The sequence below is a fragment of the Schistocerca serialis genome, chromosome 1, assembly GCF_023864345.2.
Source record: "Schistocerca serialis cubense isolate TAMUIC-IGC-003099 chromosome 1, iqSchSeri2.2, whole genome shotgun sequence".
Lineage (NCBI taxonomy): Eukaryota > Metazoa > Arthropoda > Insecta > Orthoptera > Acrididae > Schistocerca > Schistocerca serialis.
Window position 1 is genome coordinate 528,963,132 of NC_064638.1, and position 19,219 is coordinate 528,982,350.

General features: G+C 40.0%; 1 protein-coding gene across 1 annotated transcript in view; it reads right to left on the reverse strand.

Annotated features, from left to right (window-relative positions):
• The window catches only part of LOC126474911 (serine/arginine repetitive matrix protein 2), a 264,123-nt gene that overhangs the window by 55,196 nt on the left and 189,708 nt on the right, over positions 1 to 19,219 (reverse strand). Inside the window, exons 6-7 of the mRNA XM_050102411.1 lie at positions 14,589 to 14,723; positions 13,795 to 13,924 (exon numbers count right to left, since the gene is read on the reverse strand). Coding sequence (XP_049958368.1) covers positions 13,795 to 13,924; positions 14,589 to 14,723 — 265 coding nt within the window. The remainder of the gene's footprint in view (positions 1 to 13,794; positions 13,925 to 14,588; positions 14,724 to 19,219) is intronic.

The window sequence follows — 19,219 nt, forward strand, 5'->3', positions numbered from 1 at the left end:
GTTGGTACAGATGATGGTAAGAGGGAGCACAGGGCAAGTATTACCACAGGCAAGATAGGAGCCTTAGGGTAGGGAGATGGATTCAGAAGGAGCATATAGTCTGACAAGGATATTGCAGAGATTGGGAGGGCAATGAAAAACTATTTGGGTGTGATGGGCAAAATGTCAAGACAGAATGGATCTCTTTTCAGGGCATGATTTTGGGAAGTCATGGCCTTGTCAAAGTAGCTTATTAATGCGTTCCAGACCAGGATAATACTGAGTGACCAGTGGCATGCTCCAAAGTTGTTTTTTGGAGGGATCTGCAGTACCAGGATTGGATGTAATGGCCTGGGAAATTAGCTTTTGAACTAAGCTAGTAGGGTAATTATACCCAGTGAAGGCTGAGGTGAGAATGCAGGTGTATTGCCAAATAGAGTATGCATCCGAACAAATACGTTTGCCTCCGATGCCAAGGCTGTATTGGAGGGAATGTTTGATATGGAAAGGATGGCACTGTCAAAATATAAGTAGTGTTGTTTGTTAGTAGGTTTAATTTGTTCAGAAGTGTGTTGCTGACCTTCTGTGAGGATGAAGAATATAACAAAGTGGCAAGGGGTTCAGTAGAGGACCATGAAAAATTCAATTGGGAGAATGTATTTAGAGATTCCAAGAATTTTAACAGGTCAGCCTCACCCTGAGTCCATAAGGCAAAGATGTCATTAATATACCTAAACCAAACCACGGGCTGAAGACTCATGGATCCCAGGAAAGTCCCCTCCAAGCAACCAATGAAAAGGTTGGTTGTTTTGGGGGAACAGACCAAACAGCGAGGTCATCGGTCTCACCGGATTAGGAAAGGATGGGGAAGGAAGTCAGCCATGTCCTTTCAAAGGAACCATCCCAGCATTTGCCTGGAGTGATTTAGGGAAATCATGGAAAACCTGAATCAGCGTGGCCAGGCAAGGAATTGAACTGTCGTCCTCCTGAATGCAAGTCCAGTGTTCTAACCACTGCGCCACCTCACTCGGTTTGGTATAAGAAGGAGCCATTCTAGGTACTATAACTGTGTCCCTGATCTGTTTGTATGTCTGCCCCTCGAAAGTAAAATAACTGCTGGTAAGTATAAAGTTAATTAAGGCTCACTTAACGAACAACTCCCATAACAAGCAATTTGTATAACAAGCAAAACAAAATGTAAAAATGATGCGCTTAACAACGATGTTTCACAAAATGAGTGGTGATGTAGTGTGCCGTCGCCAGCCGTTCACGTGCAGAAGGGGAATACGAACACCTTTCATTGACGGCAGTGCCATATGAGCAATGTGTTTAGTACGCAATGCAGTCTCGGTTCAGCGTTCTTTCTGCTACCATGTTAGTGCAGCTGTTGATCACACATTTTTCTAAACTTGTGTCCACACAGTGTTTTTTTTGTGTGCAAATATGAATAACCTTCGTAGAAATGTCCCCAACAATAAAGCCACAAGAAGACAACCATAACAGAAAGAAAATGACCTTAGAAATGAAATGTAAAATCACTGAAAAACACGAATGTGGTGTGAGCATGCTGATTTAGCAAGCACATACACTCTGTCTACATCACTATCCTCATGAACAAGGACAAGACTAAGGAGATAGCACTTCAAAGGGAGTGAAAAGCATACCTAAACAATGGTTTCATATTCTGGATAATATCAAAAGGTTGCTCCTCATATGGATAAATGAAAAGCAATTGCAAGACGACACTATTAATGAGATCATCATTTGTGAGAAGGCAAGAATTATTTTCGCCAACCTAGTTAAGAAGACGCCATGATCAGCAGCAGCCCAAGAAGTGTTTAAAGGAAGCTGTGGGTGGTTCGAGAAGTTTAAGAGAAGAACTGGCATTCACAATATTGTGAGGCATAGTGAAGGCAGCCAGCTCCAACACAAAGGCAGCAGAGAACTTCATCTGCAACTTCCCCTGCCACCCACGAACGGCTGGTGATGTCACACTACATCACCACTCATTTTGTGAAACATCAGTCGTTAAGGGCATCATTTTTAAAGTTTGTTTTGCAACTTCATTAGCTCATAGATTCTCAGGGTTATCTGCCACAAAAGATTTTTAATTGTGATGAGAAAGGTCTTTTCTGGAAAAACATGCTGAAGCATACCTTTACAACAGCAGAGGAGAAGGTATTGCCATGTCAGGAGCCAATGAAAGCCATCTCAGACTGCCATTCTGTGTCAATGCAAGTGGCAATTAGGAAATTGAACTGCTGCTTGTTTAACATTCAAAAATTCCACAAGCCTTCAAGAAGTGTTAAGTCCAGAAGAGCAAGTTAAATGTGATGTGGAGGTCCAACAATGTGGCTTGGATGACACATGGTCTTTTTTTGTCGTTGGATCAATGAAGCGTTTGGTCTTTTGGTGAAAAAATATTTGCTTGTGATGAATCTGTCACTCCACTTCTTGCTTGTTATGGACAATGCTCCTGCCCATTCTCCAGGCCTACAAGACCATCTCCTGAAGAATTTCAATTCATCAAGATCTAATTTCTGTCTCCCAATGCCACTCCATTATTCCAGCCTACAGAACAGCAAATTATTTCTAACAGTAAGAAGCTCTACACTAAAGCATTCTTTGAGAATTGCTTTCGAGTTGACTGACGCTACCAATAAACTCTCAGAAAGTTTTGGAAATATTCCTTCAACATTGCTCCCCGCGTCAAGATGTTCAAAACGGTATGGGAAGCAGTTCCCAAGAAAACACTTACTTCTGCTTGGAAAAAGCTTTGGCCAGAGTGCGTTGCTGAATGTGACTTTATGGCATCTGAGTCAGTGCCTGTGGAGTCTGTTGCCAGATTGTGTCTTTGGCGAAGAGCATTTGACACGAAGTGATAACAATGATATTGATGAGCTTGTGGGAAATCACAGTCAAGGAATGACCACCGAAGAGCTTATGGAGCTGCAGTGTGTTTCACAAAAGGAAATTGTGAGGAGGAAGAGGAGGACGAGGAGCCAGTAACAGCAAAGCAGCAGTCTTCTGGCGCAATAAGAGAACTGCTGAAAACATGGGAACTGGTTGCTTGTATATTGAAAATAATTACCCCAATAAAGCAGTGGCTACAGTCACTACAAATTTATTTTATGATAATGGTTTGTTGCATTTTTAACAAGTGCTGAAGCATCAGCAGAAACAAATGACTATAGATAGCTTCCTAGCAAAAAAGAATTACTTATGCATTGTGAGTAATAAACTACATAATACTATAGGTATAATTTTCTTTGTATCGAGTGCACGAATAAGATAAAACCTTCAGTACTTTTTCTGCATGGAATGCATTATCGTATTTTACATTAATTTATATGGGATAAATTGTTTTGGTTAACGAGTGTTTTGCACTACAAGTAAGATTCTGGAATGAACAATGCTCAGTATGCAAGGTTCCACTGTATGTGATGTGAGAGAGGAGGGTTAGGAGTGTTTGAAGTGGTGGGAGTGACAAAAGAGAAGAAGAAGAAGTGGAAAAAAATAAAAAGAAAAGAAAAAAAGATAGAAAAGATATGAAAAATTTGTATGAAAATCATGAGAACAGACAAGGATTAACAAGAGAATGAGGGTTGAGAGTTTCTCATCAGAAAAGAGGCCTTATGTGATACAAAAAGATTATGATTGGGAGATTAAAAAAAGAAGAAATTTTTATAGAAAAGATGTGAAAACAGATAAATTTTTAAAACAGGGCAAACAGTAGTAAGAGGAAGTCATTGAAGGAAATGTAACCTACTCTGTCAGACAAATAAAGTAATGCAGGACATGGCAGTAAAAGTCGATCAGAGTGGTTTGCCAAAAAAACTAACAAACAAAATCACGCAAGAATTGCTATAAGCAAGATAAGTGGAGGGTGGGAAAGAATATTGCTTCCACAAATTCCTCACATCCAGCATTGCTTCACAGCCCTTCCTTAGCACCCTGCATGAGCCTAACCTGTTCCCAAAAGAACACCAGGCCTTCGTTCTCTAAAAACTGATGACTCCATTATTATCCTCCCAGAGGGCAAAGGATCTACCAATGGCATACTTGACCGATGGGAGTATGTAAACAAAGGACTATGCCAACTGTCTGAGCACTCTGCCATCAAGATCCCATCCCTGTGAGTCAAACTGATCTGCACTCCCTCCTTAAAACCACAGGCACCTCACAAGGGCTAACACCTCAATCCACAGAACTTCTTTAGCCCCACTCCCGGCAACATTTCATCTCCTTTCTACGATCCGCACACCTAATCAACTTGCCAACCCATAATTTTTGGTCTCAAAACCCACCAAACATATATCTACCTTAGTTGATCAACACCTGTAACATACAGTACAAAGACTTCCCATCCTATGTTAAACACACCAACCAGTTCTTAGATCATCGGAAATATGTGCCAATCGCACTTTCACCATGCACCTTGCTTCTCACCATTGATGCCACCACCCTCTATACCAACAGCCCCCATGTAGATGGACTGTCTGCTGCTGAAAATTTCCTCAGTCAGTGCCCCTGTGATTCCAAACCTATGACATCCTTCCTGCTCACCTTAATCACCTTTATACTTGCCAATAACTATTTTACCTTTGACGGACAGACATACAAGCAGATCAGGGGGTTGGCTATTGGAAACAGAATGGCTCCTTCTTATATCATTATTTTTATGGGTCGCTTGTAGGGGGCCTTCCTCAGGTCTATAAGCATTCAGCCCATAGTTTGGTTTAGATATACTGATGACATCTTTGCCTTATGGACTCATAGTGAGGCTGACCTGCTGAAATTCTTGGACTTTCTAAACACATTCTCCCAAATGAATTTGTCATGGTCCTATACTGAATCTCATGCCACTTTCCTTGACGTTGACCTCATCCTCACAGAAGGTCAGCTACACACTTCTGTTCTCATAAAACCTATAAACAAGAATCAGTACTTACATTTTGTCAGTTGTCATCCTTTCTGTGTCAAATGTTCCATCCCACACAGCCTTGGCATCCAAGACAAACGTATTTGTTCAGATGCAGACTCTTTACAACAATATAGCAGCAGTCTCGCCTCAGCCTTCACTGGATGTAATTAACCCACCAGCTCTAGTTCAAAAGTAGATTTTCAGGCCATTACATCCAGTCCTGGTACTTCTGACCCCTTCAAAAAACAACTTAGAAGTACATCTCTCATCACATGGTATCATCTTAGTCTTGAATATACTAATCAGCTGTTTCGACAAGGCTATGACTTCCTTTATATCAGTTCTGAAATGAGATCCATTCTGTCCGACATTTTGCCCACCACACCCAGAATAGTTTTTCTTTGCCCTCCAAAGCTCCACAATATCCTTGTCAGATCCTAAGCTCCTTCTGCATCCGTTTCCTTACCCTATGGCTCCTATCCTTGTGTAAGACTTGGCCTATGCACTCTCCTACCACCACCTACACCAGCCCTGTAACTGCAAAACATATAGTATCAAAGAAAGAGACACCTGTAAACAACACATGTTGTATGTAAGTGCTGTCTGGCCTTTCACAGCAGCATAATTACCACCAAGTTATCTATTAGGATGAACAGGTATAGGAACAGGTTTTATACTGGCAGTATGCAATATCCTGTTGCTGAGTATGCTCTACATGACAGCCATGACTACGGTGCCTGTTTCACCTCCGTGCTATCTTGATTCCTCCCCCAGAAACCAGTTTCTCAGAACATCACAAGTGGGAACTGTCATTACAAAATGTGCTTGGTTATCACCACTCAGCTGACCTTAACCGCTTCATGGCTACAGACAAGCTCTTTGCATTTTGTGCCGAGGTGTCTTCTGTTATGACAGTACTGCCTGCCAAATGCTGGTGCCTGTGCCGAGAGGTGGCGTTCTGACCGATATGAAATACTTATCTTATGTTTTTTCAAAAACTATTAGTTGAATTAGATTTTTGCACATCTTACAGTCTGATATCTTCACTCAATAAAGAACTGAATGTCTTTTCATTGTTCATCATACTTATTGCGTTGCAACATATTTAAGTAAAACATCGCAAAAAATTATTAACAGTTCGCGGAGGTAAAAACACACTGCAAAAACTTCCATGTATGGTAGATTTTAGCCCATACATTGCAGTGAGTGAAATTTAGATACAATAATGAAATTTTATTTAAATTTGAAAGCAGAAGGGTATCTCATTTAGTTCTTGAGAAGTTTATCCAAAGGACGGTCATGCATGACATGCCCACTTGTATCCTTGTGCATCAAAAATCATGTGGACATAACAATTGTCACATCACATAAATGATTCAAGATATCGAAATGGGGGATATCACACAATGAGACACACATTATAGGATAAATACTCTAAAATGTTTTTTATTCACCGAGAAATGGTAGTAAATCGTCTGCAGCAGTGAGAGGTCAGCAGCTCAGTATGCATTCAGATGTCCGTAGAAGTGTAGGAAAACCCATCTGTGCATGCACACATGTCCACAATACCTGGGGAACAGTTAGCAGGACTTGTGTACTTACTCACAGCAGCAAAAGGTTTAATTTATATTAATTTCTTTGGTCTCAGCATCTCTTCACAGTTACTGTTCCTCTCTTCACTCTGTGTTAGTTCTCTAAACATTTTATTTTCTGATCTGTCTATTTACCCCCCTCCACCTCTATCATATACAATTCACTTAACTTTTTGCTCTTATTATGCCTTGTATGATCATTTGGCAGCAATGTATTACCCTACCTTACCACCTTTAAGGTCTCAGGTTTTCAAATCTTGTCCGGTGCAATTCCCAACAATCATCCCATCCAATAAGTTTCCCTCTGATCCAGGGTTCTGGGCAACTGTTCCAACTCTTCTTCATTTCCTAAACCTCACTAGCCCTTTTCCTTCACCCCTCTTCTTTCCCCTTTAACCCTTCTGCTAGAAGAAGGAGCCACTTGCTTCAAAATCTTGCAAATTTTAATACCATTATATGTGTTTTCTTCTACAGCCAATTAATGAGTACATTTTTTATCTATCCAATTAAATCATGAATAATTGTACACAGTATGGTATTATTCCAAGCGACACAGGGGACTATATTCTAAAGGCAAGCATGGAATTTTTTTGATAATATCTGACAGAAAAACGTGTGTATTTAAAAAAAAATTTTTTTGCTAGATTCTTCTGACACTTTTAAGGACTTTTAGTTGTGTAATTTTGTTTCTGACTTTGCCAAACAGAAAATAATTCTTGCTGTCACTTTACCCTGAGAAGAGGATGTCTCAAACTTCACGTGAAAGAAAAATCCATAAAAGGATTGAGTGTTAAAAGTTTGATCACAAATTTCTGTTTATTTTCAGTCAAACTACAGGATAATTGTGAAGTCCATGAAACATTTTTAAAAAATCAGTATGGGTAAACAGCTGCACACAACATAAAAATTGATACAGTACATAAAAGATAAATTCTCAAAGGTTTTTGGATTTTGTTGGCTTGGAAAACTGCCGAGACGGGTGACAGCAACCATAGTAGTTGAAAATGGCAGCAAACCGAGCTGAGGCAACACAAGCATATGGGGGGACAGATAATCCACATGCAACAGTCACTCACATCTACACTCCTGGAAATGGAAAAAAGAACACATTGACACCGGTGTGTCAGACCCACCATACTTGCTCCGGGCACTGCGAGAGGGCTGTACAAGCAATGATCACACGCACGGCACAGCGGACACACCAGGAACCGCGGTGTTGGCCGTCGAATGGCGCTAGCTGCGCAGCATTTGTGCACCGCCGCCGTCAGTGTCAGCCAGTTTGCCGTGGCATACGGAGCTCCATCGCAGTCTTTAACACTGGTAACATGCCGCGACAGCGTGGACGTGAACCGTATGTGCAGTTGACGGACTTTGAGCGAGGGCGTATAGTGGGCATGCTGGAGGCCGGGTGGACGTACCGCCGAATTGCTCAACACGGGGGGCGTGAGGTCTCCACAGTACATCGATGTTGTCGCCAGTGGTCGGCGGAAGGTGCACGTGCTCGTCGACCTGGGACCGGACCGCAGTGACGCACGGATGCACGCCAAGACCGTAGGATCCTACGCAGTGCCGTAGGGGACCGCACCGCCACTTCCCAGCAAATTAGGGACACTGTTGCTCCTGGGGTATCGGCGAGGACCATTCGCAACCGTCTCCATGAAGCTGGGCTACGGTCCCGCACACCGTTAGGCCGTCTTCCGCTCACGCCCCAACATCGTGCAGCCCGCCTCCAGTGGTGTCGCGACAGGCGTGAATGGAGGGACGAATGGAGACGTGTCGTCTTCAGCGATGAGAGTCGCTTCTGCCTTGGTGCCAATGATGGTCGTGTGCGTGTTTGGCGCCGTGCAGGTGAGCGCCACAATCAGGACTGCATACGACCGAGGCACACAGGGCCAACACCCGGCATCATGGTGTGGGGAGCGATCTCCTACACTGGCCGTACACCACTGGTGATCGTCGAGGGGACACTGAATAGTGCACGGTACATCCAAACCGTCATCGAACCCATCGTTCTACCATTCCTAGACTGGCAAGGGAACTTGCTGTTCCAACAGGACAATGCACGTCCGCATGTATCCCGTGCCACCCAACGTGCTCTGCAAGGTGTAAGTCAACTACCCTGGCCAGCAAGATCTCCGGATCTGTCCCCCATTGAGCATGTTTGCGACTGGATGAAGCGTCGTCTCACGCGGTCTGCACGTCCAGCACGAACGCTGGTCCAACTGAGGCGCCAGGTGGAAATGGCATGGCAAGCCGTTCCACAGGACTACATCCAGCATCTCTACGATCGTCTCCATGGGAGAATAGCAGCCTGCATTGCTGCGAAAGGTGGATATACACTGTACTAGTGCCGCCATTGTGCATGCTCTGTTGCCTGTGTCTATGTGCCTGTGGTTCTGTCAGTGTGATCATGTGATGTATCTGACCCCAGGAATGTGTCAATAAAGTTTCCCCTTCCTGGGACAATGAATTCACGGTGTTCTTATTTCAATTTCCAGGAGTGTAGTATTCCAAGAAAGTTAACGTGTTCTGTACCATGTCCAACAACACAGTCTATGGCTTCTTCATTGAGAGAACTGTGAATGGTATCAGCTACCTCGATATGCTGCAGTTATGGCTAAAGCCACAACGTGAAACTCACAGCAGAGGCCTCATCTTTCAACAACATGGCACACCTCCACATTTCCACAATTGTGTACAAGATTACCTGAATGATGCTTTGCCACATTGCTGGATAGGCCATCCCGTGGCTGCTGACCTGCTGCTACACCAGTAGACATCATGTTGTTGTTGTCTTCAGTCCTCAGACTGGTTTGATGCAGCTATCCATGCTACTCTATCCTGTGCAAGTTTCTTCATCTCCCAGTACTTACTGCAACCTACATCCTTCTGAATCTGCTTAGTGTATTCATCTCTTGGTCTCCCTCTACGATTTTTACCCTCCACGTTACCCTCCAATGCTAAATTTATGATCCCTTGATGCCTCAGAACATGTCCTACCAACTGGTCCCTTCTTCTCGTCAAGTTGTGCCACAAACTTCTCTTCTCCCCAACCCTATTCAATACCTCCTCATTAGTTACATGATCTACCCACCTAATCTTCAACACTCTTCTGTAGTACCACATTGCGAAAGCTTGTATTGTGTTCTTGTCCAAACTATTTATTGTCCATGTTTCACTACCATACATGGCTACACTCCATACAAATACTTTCAGAAACGACTTCCTGACACTTAAATCTATACTCGATGTTAACAAATTTCTCTTCTTCTGAAACGCTATCCTTGCCACTGCCAGTCTACATTTTATATCCTCTCTACTTCGACTATCATCAGTTATTTTGCTCCCCAAATAGCAAAACTACTTTACTATTTTAAGTGTCTCATTTCCTAATCTAATTCCCTCAGCTTCACCCGACTTAATTCGACTACATTCTACTATCCTCGTTTTGCTTTTGTTGATGTTCATCTTATATCCTCCTTTCAAGACACTGTCGATTCCGTTCAACTGCTCTTCCAAGTCCTTTGCTGTCTCTGACAGAATTACAATGTCGTCGGCGAACCTCAAAGTTTTTATTTCTTCTCCATGGATTTTAATACCCACTCCGAATTTTTCTTTTGTTTCCTTTACTGCTTGCTCAATATACAGATTGAATAACATCGGGGACAGGCTACAACCCTGTCTCACTCCCTTCCCAACCGCTGCTTCCCTTTCATGCCCCTCGACTCTTATAACTGCTGTCTGGTATCTGTACAAATTGTAAATATCCTTTCACTCCCTGTATTTTACCCCTGCCACCTTTAGAATTTGAAAGAGAGTATTCCAGTCAACATTGTCAAAAGCTTTATCTAAGTCTACAAATGCTAGAAATGTAGGTTTGCCTTTCCTTAATCTATTTTCTAAGATAAATCGTAGGGTCAGTATTACCTCACGTGTTCCAACATTTCTGTGGAATCCAAACTGATCTTCGCCGAGGTCGGCTTCTACCAGTTTTTCCATTCGTCTGTAAAGAATTCACGTTAGTATTTTGCAGCTGTGACTTATTAAACTGATAGTTCGGTAATTTTCACATCTGTCAACACCTGCTTTCTTTGGGATTGGAATTATTATATTCTTCTTGAAGTCTGAGGGTATTTTGCCTGTCTCATACATCTTGCTCACCAGATGGTAGAGTTTTGTCAGGACTGGCTCTCCCAAGGCTGTCAGTAGTTCCAATGGAATGTTGTCTACTCCCAGGGCCTTGTTTCAACTCAGGTCTTTCAGAGTTCTGTCAAACTCTTCACGCAGTATCTTGTCTCCCATTTCATCTTCATCTACATTCTCTTCAATTTCCATAATATTGTCCTCAAGTACATCGCGCTTGTATAGACCCTCTAGGTCTTACAATTTAAAACCTGGTTCCTAAATCTCTGTCTTGCCATTATATAATCTATCTGATACCTTCTAGTATCTCCAGGATTCTTCCATGTATGCAACCTTCTTTCATGATTCTTGAACCAAGTGTTAGCTATGATTAAGTTATGCTCTGTGCAAAATTCTACCAGACGGCTTCCTCTTTCATTTTTCTCCCCCAATTCATATTCACCTACTACGTTTCCTTCTCTCCCTTTTCCTACTCTCGAATTCCAGTCACCCATGACTATTAAATTTTCGTCTCCCTTCACTACCTGAATAATTTCTTTTATCTCATCATACATTTCATCAATTTCTTCATCATCTGCAGAGCTAGTTGGCATATAAACTTGTACTACTGTAGTAGGCATGGGCTTCGTGTCTATCTTGGCCACAATAATGCGTTCACTATGCTGTTTGTAGTAGCTTACCCACATTCCTATTTTCCTATTCATTATTAAACCTACTCCTGCATTACCCCTATTTGATTTTGTATTTATAACCCTGTATTCACCTGACCAGAAGTCTTGTTCCTCCTGCCACCGAACTTCACTAATTCCCAATATATCTAACTTCAACCTATCCATTTCCCTTTTTAAATTTTCTAACCTACCTGCCCGATTAAGGGATCTGACATTCCACGCTCCGATCCGTAGAACCCCAGTTTTCTTTCTCCTGATAACGACATCCTCCTGAGTAGTCCCCGCCCGGAGATCCGAATGGGGGACTATTTTACCTCCGGAATATTTTACCCAAGAGGACGCCATCATCATTTAACCATACAGTAAAGCTGCATGCCCTCGGGAAAAATTACGGCTGTAGTTTCCCCTCCCTTTCAGCCGTTCACAGTACCAGCACAGCAAGGCCGTTTTGGTTAGTGTTGCAAGGCCAGATCAGTCAATCATCCAGACTGTTGCCCCTGCAACTACTGAAAAGGCTGCTGTCCCTCTTCAGGAACCACACGTTTGTCTGGCCTCTCAACAGATACCCCTCCGTTGTGGTTGCACCTATGGTATGGCCATCTGTATCGCTGAGGCACGTAAGCCTCCCCACCAATGGCAAAGTCCATGGTTCATGGGGAAGTTTACATCAACGATTGCTTTTATCTTCTACTTCTACCACAGAATCTCAAAGACTTGCAACCCCATATCACAGCAGCTATTCTTACCATCACTCCTGATATGCTGAGTCAGGATTAAGCAGAAGTGGATTGCCTATTAGAGTGTGCCATGTGATAAGAAGTGGACATTATACTTGAGAGTGTGTCTTCCACATACTGTATCAACTGTTAGCAGCAATCCATCGAACTGGATTATGAACTTGGCTCGAATGGATCCATTGCAACATTAAAAGGAAGGTAATGTTGCAAAATTTAAGCTATCATAACAACTGTTAGTGTATCCAATTCCTTATTGGCCAACATATACTGTGTAATAATGAGATTCGATCCCAAGCAACATATATGAGGGTTGGAACTTAAATAGTGGCAACTATTTATTCACGACCAATACAAAAGAGTTACATGTTTGCACATGTTACTGTCCTTCAAAGTAGTCACCAGCATTGTGTAGAACCTGTTGCCAGTGATGTGGAAGACACAGTATACCGTTGGCAGACCCTGTTCTGCTGATGGTGCTTATGGAGCAGTCTACTGCCTGTCGAATCTCTGGAACAATTCTGAAGCAAATGCCACAAAGTGGTTCCTTTATCGTCGGAATCAAATCAAAGTCACAAGGTCTTAAGTCCAGAGAGTATGGTGGATGGTACAGTAGTTCCCAGTCCCATCAACTGAACAACGTAGCCACAGCTTGCGCTGTATGCGGCCACGCATGGTCATGGAAAATGATGGGCGGGTTACGCAGAAAGTGTCGCTGCTTCTTTCGCAAAGCTAGTCACAAGTGACGCTTCAAAAATGAACAGTAATACTTTGCACTGATGGTCTGCCGTGGAAGAACTTAATGCATTAGGATAACACCATTACAGTCACACAATATAGTGACACTATCACATTAGACCACTCGCTCACAAGTGACTGCGTTTCCCTCGATTGTGCGCACACCGGTGACGTGGGACGGACAAGTCCATTTGTTCGGAGGTAAGGTACGTATGTCAACAACATGTGCTATTAGCGACAATAGTAGATTCCATTGCATAGTGTCTCCACAGCAGTGTTGCCACTATTTAAGTTCCAACTTACATATTTATATGATCACTTTAACGAATTATCTTTCAGTTATTTTTCATTTTCATTCAATTAAACTGAAGATGACATGAGCTACAGAAACTTATTCAGGACCAAATTTCTATGTTTCTATCACCTGAATTGTCATTTTAGCGCACGCAAAAAAGGCTGCTGTCTTACTTCTCCTTCAAATTCTTGAACCTGCAAGGCATCCTCCAGTATAAAAAGCCTTGCGCTTTAAACTATAAATGAGCTGCAGTTTAAAAAAAAGCGCTTTTAAGCAAATAAATATTCCAACTTTGTTTAAATTGTGTGATTAAATTAAGATAACAAGAAGGATATTGAACATGAAAGTGTAAAAGTAGTTAGACATTAGATTTATCATAAGATTAGTTCATGTATAAAGATAAACACTTCCCAAACAAGAGTTGGCACTGTGCCCCAAAATAATCTCCGACAAGATAATGAGGTCTTAATTCTTTGGAATTAGGTGGAAGGAAGTTCTGCTGGAATAAAACTACATATGAAACATCAAAATGTCAAATAGAGGGGAACATACTACCAAAAGTTAGTAACCTCAAATATGGTAGACCATTTTCTGAACTGGGTAAGTTTTACACGTGGTCTCCAAATTGTGTGCCTGTGAGGTGCAACCACATCACATACATACATATATATTTATATATAAAACGTACATTCAATCATACAAACAAAAGTTTTATTACCTCTAATGCAAGATGTTTCTCTTTGACTTGAATTTCAGATTTATCAGTGGGTTTAGATTGCTGTTCACGTGCCTTATCTTTCTTCTTCTGTTGTTGCTGCTGCTGCTTTTTATCGCTCAAAGCTGAACCACTGAAAAAAAAAAAAAAAAAAGTGATAAATTCTAAGTATATTACCACAAAGGATTTTGGGTTACAACAGCAAAAACAAGCATACTGATAAAAGTGAACAACAGCAAAAACTAGCATATTATGTCTCAGACCCTCAGGTGCAATGAGGAAACACGTACTACTATAGCATGTTAGTAGTCTTTTCAGTGGCAGTAATACACAGAATTTCCACTGTAACTGCAACTCTGAAGAAGTCCTGAAGACCATCTACAATATTTTAAATTATATGCACACACTAATTTATAACAGAAGGCTGATTAAACTGTTCATAAACCTTAATACTTGATTTTTGTGTGTGTGTGTGTGTGTGTGTGTGTGTGTGTGTGTGTGTGTGCGCGCGCGCGTGCCTGCATGCATGGGCTCTCTTGCACATGCCTTATAAAATCTAATCTAGGCATATAGCAGATAGGCAAACAATTAACTATACACTTTTAGTATGCACCTCGTCAGATCAGTTTTTTAAACTGAAGGCAAATGTCAACCAGCCGTTGCTGCTCCTGAAGTGCTGCAATGTTGACACACAACCAGCTTAAGATACAAAATGTCAGTAAGACAAGAGATTTAATGATGACACTGATCTTCAGATATGCAAATGGCATGGCTGATTATAAAAATCACCTCCTTACCTGCTGGAGTCTTCATCACTTGATGACGATGAATCTGATGAGGATGACGATGATCTTCGTTTCTTGTGGCGATTTTTCTCCTTCTTTTTGTCCTTCCCAGTTTGCTTCTTCTTTGAATGCTTCGGTGATTCTGATCTATTCAACACACAAATTACAAACAAAGTAAATATCACGACTACATGGGTCCATCAAAAATACAACGCAGTGCAAGCTTGGTTTCTTATGAATGATGCAATGAATGGTTTGATCCGTAATCTTGAAGAAGAAGAAGAAGAAGAAGAAGAAGCTATTTGTCAATGTTTAACAGGAAGTAATGTTTTAAGTTATATTCTGTTTCAGTCTCCATAATGTAAAGTACATATTTGAAAAACTGCAGACACTACAGAAAAATTAAGATTTCAGTTGTCTTTCTATAAACAAAACAATACACTAATATATACGATTAAAAGTACTTCACTCATAAGTTTTAAGTGTACAGAAGCTGCTGATTTCATCTTAAGAATACATTTGTATACCAAGATGAATACTCGATGTATTCTCTTTCCCAGTAACATAAAAAAGAGTATCAATAACAAACTGTCCTCCATGTAGATCACACTGCAACTACTGAATAGTCAACATTGTTTTCTTTAATGAAAATAAGAGAAAGATATCTTTCACCTATAGATGATTGATGGTTGATGCGCAGATCCATATATGAGATCAAGAAAATTTCTCGTGTGTTAAATGTATCGATGCCCTGCCCATAAATAAGATTCTTATTTCTGTTTGTTGTTTACATCTTGGAATTCCCATTACTGTAATGTTCTAAGTCGAAAAGTATTGCCATTGAGCTGCACTAAATATTCACAAAATCGTCTTACTAAAGTCCAAATTACACAAATAATTAGGTGTTAACTATAGATCTGGTCACCATTGGGCCTACTAATAACCATACCTCAATGAAAAACATGCCACTTTGCCTGCCACTGAAGACTAAATACATTAAATATATCGCACTGTTGAATGACGGTTCCAATACTGTATCAAAAAGGATTTCGCTTGAGAAAACTATACAACTGTTAGAAAGAATTGCTGACCATTACTTACACTCAAGAGGTGAAATAGTTTGCACTGCTGATATAAAAGTGCTTTTATATGTATTATCAGCAATACTAAATATTTTAACTCATGAAATTAGACTTCTATATTTTGCTCATTGTAAGTGCTGGTGAAACTGATTCATATGCCCTATTTAAAGAATGTTAAAGAAGTTTATGTGTGAGAAAGCTCTATTGCCTATTAACAGACTAATTTAACCATTATGAAATGGCGAGTAAAAACTCTTCTATGAATAGATGAGATGACGACAAATAATTGTGAAGACATTAATCAAACAGATCTACACAACCTTAGAAGATGCAATTCAGTATCTAAATTTCCAGATTGCTGGAAATTATACTTGAAAATTCAATGTTGATTCTCGTCTGACACACTCAAACTTCAAGCAAATTGCGAATTTTTACAGATCTCCATTACAGGACCAAATTTATTTAATTATTTTTATTAATTAAGCATATTACAAAGACCTGAGCTGAATGGTACACATACACTATGCTTGCAGTACTTATGACAGCAGTTGCACATTATCTTACAGTATCCACTATGACTATAATATATATGAGGCACTTAACTGAACTTGGTAAGTTGAGCTGCAATGAAATAATTATGACCTAAAATTGCAAACAAACAGCATAGTGTAGACAGTAGAGCATAGGACATTTACGCAATATTAAACTGTTTTATATTTGCCACGAAGGTACATTAAACATTTAAAAGTTTCTGTTTATCACAATTGTGACAGCATAACAAAAGGCATGCTGAGTGACTGTAATGTCCAAAATTAAAAATTCAACCAACACTAGCACAAATACTTAACACAATGTGCACAAAGATACTATAACATTGTGATAGTATTAATAATTGAAAATATTATTAATTATTTTAAACCCAGTTTGCTGAACTATCCCTCATGGCTGCAATAGTTAAGAAAACATCCTACAATACAAATAATTTAGGGCAATGGTCTTTAGATCTAACAGTTCAAATAGCAATTGGGCCCCACATCCATCTTGGAGGGTATACATACTCCCATTTAGGTAAGCACTAGAAAAGGATATTGATATAACAAATCCAAAGAAACTGTTCTAAAATACATCATATATCTTTACCCATAATTCACCTGAATGGAGCACATGAGGCAGTATCTTCTAAAAATAAATTTAAAAACTAGGTACAAATACACCTGCACAAATTCAACTGAAAATACATATATGATTTCTCAACAAATGATCAAAGTCGTTTAATATCAAAAAGTTAATCTCTTGGCCATGATATTCACATTTTTCAACTTTCAGACAATACGAGCCAGTTATGAGGCAAAGCCTTCAACTGAACCCAAAGGATTTCATCTTCCAGATTTTTCATTAAGAGAGAAATAATAATGATTTTGTGACCAATTAATGGTTTTAAAAACTGAAATCATAAATGGGCTGGCAAAATCAAATTGTGCAAGACACTAAGCACCACCCACCTAGGAAATAAAGGGATAACAAAAACCATCACACCTTTTTTATGACATGAGGAAGCTTTAAAAGATAAAAGAAGTCTGAATTATATTTACAAGAATTAACAAGAGCTAGTTAAGTGTACTGCACAATGCAAATCACAAAGCAGCCACAAATAATAAATACAATTTTAAGTAAATCACCTCAAGCTTCAATATATCATTCATGTTAACACATTAAATGAAAGAATGAACAAAAAGTAATTACAATTACAGATGACAGTTCTAGGGGTATTACACTAGTTAACTAAATGTGACAATGTGAGAACAAACATGTACAATGCTGTAACTTATGCTGCACTTTGCTGCTCCTGCTTTAGTCCTGCTAGTCCTTTATATTCCAATGTGACATTGGCGGGGGAAAAAAAAAGCTTTGTAATGCAAAGAAAATAGTATTCTGTGGTTATTCAAGCATAGCTTGAAACCTTTCTTCTACATTTGGAATTTGATCCCTTTCCTTTGCCTCAGTCCATAGTCCCATCCAACTATTAGCCAAAATTTACAAACACACGATTCGCACTGCTTTCTTTCCTACTTTCAGTGGAAGGGGGATCAGAATTGTTGCAGAGTGTGAGAAAAAAACTCTAGAAAGTACTAGAATTGCCCAGAGTGATGTAATACAAAGGGGTTAAGCTCTGTTTTGTTTCTGCAGTGATACCAATGGGAAGGAGATTCTGAGCATTGTTTGAATTTGAATAGACATTCTAGAATGACAGAATTGTTGTTACTGAGCTAAAATATTGTCTGTCAAACACTGATAACTGCTTATGCAGATACAGCACTCCGTTAGAATTTTAAAACCTCTGGCAACTGAGAACTAGACAGTTCACAAAGACAAACTAGCCATTTAACAAAGTTGATGCAAACATTTCAAAATTGGATTTATGAAAACACACATTTTGAGTTTTGTTGAAATTCTTCTTTTTGCTGTGAATATACTCAAGCCCCAGTAACTGGTTATTTCCTTAAGTTATAGTCACTCCAACTAGAGAACCAGAAGTTTTTCTATTACCAATTTGGGCTTCCGACATCACAGAACCTCTCTACAACAAGCCAGTTTTTTTATTTCCTCCTTTAACTCTCACAAACTCTGTCTACATAATTTGCAGTTGTGCCACATATAAAATCTCTAACTTAATATAAACAACAGGGTGTTTATAAATGAATATCGGGGTTTTAATGCTTTATAATATTTATCTTATTAAACTTACAGGTATAAATGATATGTCAAATGAAAGAGCAACTCAAACAGTTTTACCAAGAACCTTATAAGTGTTCAATGTGAGCACCATTTGTCACATGGCACACATCAAGTCTATAGCAAGGGGGACCAATGACAGGGCTTGCTTTGCATGGCCTCCACGTTCACACGACTTAACGCCATGCGACTTTTTCCTTTGGGGCTTCATCAAGGATCATGTGTAGGTGCCTCTACTACCAGGAGACCTCCCTGAATTAAGAAACCAGATTGAAACAGCTGTTGCTACAATCACTGAAGAAACACTTATCAACGTTTGGGAAGAACTCGGCTATAGACTTGATGTGCGCCAAGTGACAAATGGTGCTCACACTGAACATTTATAAGGTTCATGGTAAAAGTGTTTGAGTTGCTCTTTCATTTGACGTATCATTTTAACTGCAAGTTTAATGTAATAAATATTATAAAGCGTTAAACCCCAATATTCATTTATAAACACCCTGTATTTCATTGGTTTCCCTACAGAGCAGGCACAGGGTACCAAAAGTTAACAATAAAAAAGCTGACAGACCAAGATTATTCAAACGGTCACAGGTTACCAGGCCAATAGCTGTCTTTTTTCTGTGAGCTTATTGCTGTACAAAATGTGATGGCAAACATTTCCATGAATGCCCTTGCATGCAGAAACTGAAAGACAGATAAAGCCAACAAAGTCAGCTTTATAATGCATTTACCTTTCCACAATACACAAAAGAGTAAGTGAACTAAAACTATAAGGGAAGTTTTCAATGAGAGGCTCCAGATAGATATGTTATAACTTGTTTCTGA